The sequence below is a fragment of the Papaver somniferum genome, chromosome 3 (genome assembly GCF_003573695.1).
Source record: "Papaver somniferum cultivar HN1 chromosome 3, ASM357369v1, whole genome shotgun sequence".
Taxonomy (NCBI): Eukaryota; Viridiplantae; Streptophyta; class Magnoliopsida; order Ranunculales; family Papaveraceae; genus Papaver; species Papaver somniferum.
Genome location: NC_039360.1, coordinates 99,847,681 through 99,854,723, shown reverse-complemented (window position 1 = coordinate 99,854,723; position 7,043 = coordinate 99,847,681). Strand labels below are relative to the sequence as shown.

At 34.2% G+C, this 7,043-nt stretch overlaps 1 protein-coding gene across 2 annotated transcripts; it reads left to right on the top strand.

The window, feature by feature from the left end:
• Positions 1-4,146: 4,146 nt before the first annotated feature.
• LOC113356964 (high mobility group B protein 9-like) lies at positions 4,147-6,678 on the top strand. 2 transcript variants are annotated; one of them, XM_026600203.1, is made up of 7 exons: positions 4,147-4,437; positions 4,790-4,868; positions 4,979-5,135; positions 5,228-5,383; positions 5,513-5,874; positions 5,964-6,116; positions 6,157-6,678. In XM_026600203.1, exons 1-6 carry the CDS (start codon positions 4,193-4,195, stop codon positions 6,072-6,074), a joined length of 1,110 nt encoding a protein of 369 aa, XP_026455988.1. In that variant the 5' UTR covers positions 4,147-4,192; the 3' UTR covers positions 6,075-6,116; positions 6,157-6,678. The 2 variants fall into 2 exon arrangements, with proteins under 2 accessions (XP_026455988.1, XP_026455987.1); XM_026600202.1 differs by having other exon boundaries at positions 4,148-4,437; positions 5,964-6,314.
• The last annotated feature ends 365 nt before the right edge of the window (positions 6,679-7,043 follow it).

The window sequence follows — 7,043 nt, the reverse complement described above, 5'->3', positions numbered from 1 at the left end:
GGCTTACTCTATTGGGGGAGTAGATTCAACTTTCTCCCCCAGAAGTGTCATTTTTGCGTCCTTTTTAAGTTGAAATGAACAAGGGTTCTTCTGCTTCGTTGTACATAGGATGAAATCAACATCAGGACGTCGTTAGGGTTGGCGCCCAAAAAAACACCAGATGCCATTTCAATTGGCGTCTGGGAGATACTTTATGGAAATTCAAACATCATTATTATATAGACAGTTGGATTCATAGTTTTATTGGTGATCTAATAGTTGATATATCAGATGCCCTTTCAAATGGCGTCTTTGTTTTGAATCTTGAATTCCGATTACGCTTGGACGTTGAATTTTGATGACGTGGGTTCTCCAAAAATGTTGAATCTTGGAGAACCATTAGAGCCAGGACCGGCCCTGACAACTGTGTTGCCCGAGGCAAACTACAAAATGTTTCCCCTCTTTAGAAGTAGTTTTTTCCAGTAGACAGTGACTACAAATACAATAATAAGTGAGCGCCAAGAGATTAACAATAACGAACATTGTAATTTATTGATATTATCATAATATGCATAAATTCGATTATAAAAAAATTGGAACATTAAAACTCAAATTAGAACAAGATGGAATACAAAGTTTTGGCCCTAAGGATATAATTTGGATAAAATATATTTGTCCGGTGGCTTGGAAAAATTGTAACATAACTAATAGAGATTATTCATTATGTATTTGTTAACGAATTGGAAGAATTCGATCATCACTAATGATGGTTGAGCTGTTGTTAACCCAGTAAGAAGGAGATAGATATTGAGATTTGAGGAACAGAGAAACCGTATAGTATTAGAATACTTGATTTACATATTTGATTTTTGTTACTTAAGTAGATACTTAACAAGGGACCCTAAAACTCATTAGTTGATTATATTTTGCTCCTTATTGTCTTTGGAGTTTTCCCCACCTTTTTTATTTAATTACACAACACACTAATTTTGTTTTGATATTTCTAAAAAAACTCCCTTGAATAGTTCACCGATTTGATGCCCTTTTGGTCGTGATGCCCAGGACGAAGTCTTGGTAACCTTTGCTCAAGGTCGGCTCTGATTAGAGCCAGCCTTAGATCAAGGAGCACAAAAAATAATATATCATGTAACATGTTTAATAAGCAAGAAAATTATAATATGTAACTTTTCCATTATTGATCAAAACAACAAAAAAAGAAAAAGAAAAAAACTTAGCGTAAGCAAAGGATAAAAAACGAGGTGTTAAAATTAAGATACGAATAGAACGCGTTTCATTGTCGTTCCTCAATCAAAAACTAAAAAATTGGAAGCACTACTCCACATATCATCGGAGTGTCTTATGTGTAACCTCCAGGCTCAGGAAACATAATTTTACTTATTTTAGCAATGCCCTTTCGCGAAAGCAATTTGGTTTGTTATTTCTCTAGACTCAATCAACGCTCAAGTATCGTCGGATTCAATGAGAAATTGGGTTATGGATTGGATTGGATTTCTTCAAAGGTGCTAGTTCATAACCTGGACAAAATTGCAACATGTACATTTGGAAATATAGATGTTTGGTAGTTTTCGAAGAAATTACTCTGGACATAAAATGTTTTGGTGGAACAAATAAGGAAATTTTTAAGCTCTTCTCCCAGAAAGTCTAGTTCACCTAGTCGACAATATAAAATCTGACCGGATAATATTTGTGGACGCATCTCTCAAAGAATAAACCTTTTCTATGGGATATGCTTTCATCCCTTTTCTGGTAGATCATGATTCATTCATGCATATTGTAGTAGGATCAGAAAAAGCGAAATCGGCTTTACAAGTTGAAGCTACAACTTTACTTATGGCAGGTAAATGGCTAACGGAAAATATTCTATCTAACATCGTAACAAATTGCAAACAACTCGCGGATATCGTCAATAAAGGAAATATGGAGATCCCGTGAAAAGCAGAGAACACTATTGAAAAGAAAATTATTATTCTTAAAAAGCTTCCACATGCTTGTATCTAATTCATTAGTATAGACTATAAATCGATAGCTGATTCCATGGAAAAAGAGGCACGCATCAAAAATCTCCGACACGGAATAGGGACTTGGACATGGTGTCTATGTGTTGTATCTGTAAAGAGGAGCAAGACAACATGGATCATACTCTGTGGAGTTGTAAATTCAGTGTGGCTGCATAGGATTGGTTACATGAAGTGTTTGGATTTCAGAATCCTCTTTCTTTTGATGATATCTGTAAAGCAGCAAAACACAAAAGTCCTCTTGTGAAGGAAATCTGGATAATAGTTGCATGTGCCAAAATGAAGGAACCATGGTTTCAGATAAATGACAAGCTTTTTAATGAAGTGAAGCCAAATTTCAATAAATTAAAAAGCAAAATATATCAACTTGTTCATGAAGGTGTATACAGAATGAAAAGCAACAGAAGGAGCCAAGACTATGACAGTCAAGTGATTTCTTTCTTCCAGCTTGGTAACAGAAGCATTAAATACAATTGCATAAAGGAATGTTACTGGCAGCCTCCAGCAAATGGTTATACTATGTTCTGTTGTGATGGATCCTCATTTGGAAATCCAGGCAATACATGTTTTGGGATTATTGCAAGGGATGAAGACTGTCTGGTAATTGGCACATTACATGGTGGTGTTGGAATTGCAATAAACTTTGTAGCAGAAGTGTTTGCTGTCTTATGTGCTCTGTAATGGGCAGTGAATATGAAATGCAAAAAGGTAATATTACAATCATATTCTCAATCAGTAATTCAAGCTTTGGAGAAAGTTCATTTTAGCCATTGTTTTAGAGAAATTAATTTCTCTACTGATTCTTTGGCCAAAAAAGGTGCTCTATTAGGCGCAGGTGAAAGACTTATAAATTTGAGAAGGCCTTCTTTTCTCAAGCGTATCGAAATGCCAAATATGACTTATTATAGATTCTGTTAACTTTTATTAAGGTAGCATGTGTTGTTCCTTCTCTCTTTCTGATTCACTTTAGTTTTTGCTTATAATTTTTGTTTGTTTTGTTGAGAGTCAATCCTGTATTGACTTTCTGGTTTTTGCCCCTTTATTAAATTTTTTTTAGCATAAGCAGTTGAAAAGAATACAAAATGAGGTGTTAAAAGTAAAATACAACTAGAACGCGTTTCATTGTCGTTCCTCTATCAAAAACTAACAGACCGGAAGCACTAATCCACGTTATACGGTTGTAGCCGATGATGGACAACAGGTGGTTGTTTTTCCATTTAATTCGGTTCCAACTTCCTGTAATCAGAATTGAATTCCCATATGCTTATTCCGGTTATTCCACAAACAAGCAAGTACGTACTGTCGTCGTTGATCAAGTATATCTACTATCTATCTAGTGCCTTGGAGTAGTATACAAAGTACTGTACAAATGTATCTTTAGTTGTCTATTTTCACTTACACACATCCAATAATGATCATTAATTTTCAAACAGCTAATAACCACAACACGCACAAGTTTTCTTCTCTCACACTTAGTACCTACTGACATTGAAATTACGCGTGGTAATGAATACCCATTCAATAATACCGTGAATTACAAGTTAACACATCTCCACCCTCAAACCCCGTACCATCAAAAGATTCAACGTCGAAAAACTCGAGTGGGTATCAAAAAATGATGTCCTGTAAGTACATTCTACTGATTTAAATCTGTTTGCTAAAGAAAAGGTCTTCATGTCTTTACTTGTCATTGTTTTTACGGCTAAAGAAAAGATAGCAGTACGGCCAGATACGATTAGATAACATTTGAAGTTCGTGATGTCAGATAAGACTTGAGTCCACAGTCTAAAGAGAAAAAGCAAAGTAGTCTTTCTTTCTAGAGAGAGAATCATATTGATGAGTATTTACAGTTTTACCCTAATTTGAATCAGCTAAAGATGAATTTGCAAAGTGCATATGCCTGTATAGTGCTGATTCAGATTAAATTCAGTTTACAGAATCAGAGCTGAGATTTAGTTACTGTATTCTTTTGAACGGTAATAATTACAAATTCTTTTTTTTTGTACACAAGTAGAGCCAAAATAGTGCATAACCGTTTCGTTCCACGTGTCCCACTCTCTTATATGTGCAGTTTTTCTATCTGGTTTTTTTTCTTGGTTATACCATATATTAATAACATTACCCTTTTGTTGATATACTTGCCAACAACTCAAAAACACAAAATTTATCTCTATCTTATGTTCTTTTTTTTTTTCTTTCTCTCTCTAATGTTTGGAAAATCATCCATGTCTTCGTCTGAAAGTGAAACTGAAGCATTATCAGGAGGAGGAGGAGGAGGAAGAGGAAGAGAAAATGGGGTTCATGAGGAGGGGGATAAACATTATCTTGTGCCACTTGCAACTCATGAAGAAATTGTTAAGAATCGTAGTGTCTTCATGGAAACTTTTAGACATTTTCATTCTTTAATTGGTACCAAAATCATGTAAGTTTCTCTCATTTCTTTAATGGGTTTGCTTTCTTTTTACTACTGCTTCTCTTTATTTTCCAGAGACTTTTTGTGGCTGTAGAGATATTTAAACTACTAGAGAGTAGAGACTTTGTTTTTTCTTTTATTTATTTTCATGTACATATAGGATAATGCATTGAAGTAGATACTTTTGAGTACTAAAGAGTATATGGGTCTATTATTTCTACATTTAATTTCTATAAAACAGAGTAAAATGCCATTTTTTTTGCTGCATAAAAATGAGAATTCTGTGAAACAAAATTTTCATTTTTGGAGATTGTAACGCTTTGAATTCTAATTCTTGTTTGCCTTTGTTGTTTCTAATAAGGGTTCCTGTAATTGGAGGAAAAGAGCTTGATTTGCATATCCTGTACGTGGAAGTTACTAAAAGAGGTGGTTTTGAAAAGGTCAGTTTGATTCAGAAAGAAAAAGAAAAAAAAACTCTGTTTTTTCAATGTTCTCACATTTTGATAAACTTAATAATCTTTTATTTTCTTGTGATTGTTTTGATTTTAAGGTTGTGATAGAGAAAAAATGGAGGGATGTGGGCATAATTTTCAACTTCCCACAAACAGCAACAAGTGCTTCTTATGTTTTGAGGAAACACTATGCATCCCTTCTTTATCATTATGAACAAGTTTATTTTTTTAAGCTTCAATGCACCCCTTCATCAGGTACTATATCAATTATCATCTATCTCTCTTCTTTGGATTCTTTTTTTGTGATATTTCAAGGTTTATGTCATGTTATTACTGTTTGTTTGCAGTGGCAATGCCAGTTATTAAGAGTTTAACATACAGACATACTACTGGTGGCGTAAGATGTGATGATTTGGTAGTAACTTCTTCTCAGTCCATGCAAATACAGCCATACCAAACGCCTAGTAACAAGACAAAATCAAGTTCAGCTTTACAAACTAAAAGTATACTTTTTTTCTCTACTTTCCTAGTAAATTAATTATTATTAAATTTTTTAAACTTATCATTTCCAAAAAAACAAAAACAAATCCTATGTGCCCATTGATGAAATTTGGTTGTTTTGTTGTGATTAGGTCCCAAAAATTTGCCAGTGATTGGAACGATTGATGGGAAATTCGACTGTGGATATTTGGTTTCGGTGAAGTTGGGTGATGAGATTCTACGTGGAGTTTTATACCATCCACCTGCATTTGAATCGGCTTCGATGGTTCCAACTAGTCAAAGTGCAATTGTTCCATATGATCCTAATCTTCGTAGGAAGAGGAGGAGACGAAGATACGGAGACCCGGATCGTCCGAAACCAAACAGGAGTGGTTATAATTTCTTCTTCTCTGAGAAACATTCGAAGCTTAAAACGGTGTATCCTAATAGAGAAAGAGAGTTTACTAAAATGATTGGCGAGTCTTGGAGTAATCTCAGTCAAGAAGATAGAATGGTAAGTTTCCATTATTCGTCGTACGTGGTATGGGATTGGGATTAACATCATTTGTTCGTTGATATAGAAAATTTGTTTGATTTTTGTAGGTTTACCAGAAAATTGGGTTGCAAGATAAAGAGAGGTACAAAAGGGAGATGAAGGAATACAAGGAGAAATTGAAGCTGAATTTTACTTCACAAGGGAGTTGGAAGAATTGATATTTGAGTCTAACAGAAAGTTCAAGGAAAGAAGGGGATGATGAGATGATGTGATAAGACCATCGTTTCTTATCATGATCATACATAACACTTACCACATTACCACCTATGTTTTTTTGACATTTCAAACATGTATTAATAGTTGTTTATATTACTTATTTTAGTACTCCGTACTACAGATGATTATGAACGATGCTAATTGCAATGTGCCGTTGTTTGTACAAGTGCAAACTTTAGGAAACAAGGGATAGACAACAAGCAAAGAAAACGTTTGAAATTGGACAAGGTTTCTGGTGTGCCGATGATTGGCATAGACAAGTAGAGAACATGTGATAAACCCGTAAGTAATTCATGCAAAATCTCAATGTTAATGGTTGTATTGAAGCTTGGAACCATGTGAAAATCTCAATCTCTCTTCCACATAATTATGGATTCTCAGAGCTTCTCCAACGGTGGATGTGGATATTTCCTATGTGGCATCACTTTTAAGACATCCTCTAAGTTAAAAATCCTAAATATTAGGAAAAAAATAAATTTTATCTCCAACCCATAAAGCGTTGTATTATTCTTTTACTTATTTATAGGTATATATAGTTGGTTAAAATTATTTCCATTTTTGTTTTTAATGATTTCTTTTTTTGTTTTTAATGATTTTTTATTAATAAAAGTGTGACTAGGATGGGAACACATCCTCGAATGTCTAAAACTAGAGGTTTACCTAAGGATGTCTAACTTTTTTTTTGCCACGTCATCCTCACATAATGGGTTGGAGATTATTTTTTATAAAAATGGTTGTGTATCCTATGTGGGTGAAGACTTTTTTCTTCACACACATTCCATTGGAGAAGCTCTTAGCATAGGATGATACGAGAAGGTAGTTGACTTGGTCCCCAAAGTCTTTTCTCTAGTCTTGGACCCTAGTTTCTCTAGAGTTTTGAAACTCTTCGACGAGAAAAAAAAATATAGTGT

What these genes read in the sequence shown, in the direction of transcription:
- LOC113356964 (XM_026600203.1), top strand. Translation starts at nt 4,193, where the DNA reads ATGTTCTTTTTTTTTTTCTTTCTCTCTCTAATGTTTGGAAAATCATCC. An exon ending in AAAGAGGTGGTTTTGAAAAG is followed by an intron (nt 4,869 to 4,978) that starts GTCAGTTTGATT and finishes TTTGATTTTAAG; the next exon opens with GTTGTGATAGAGAAAAAATG. An exon ending in TCAATGCACCCCTTCATCAG is followed by an intron (nt 5,136 to 5,227) that starts GTACTATATCAA and finishes GTTTGTTTGCAG; the next exon opens with TGGCAATGCCAGTTATTAAG.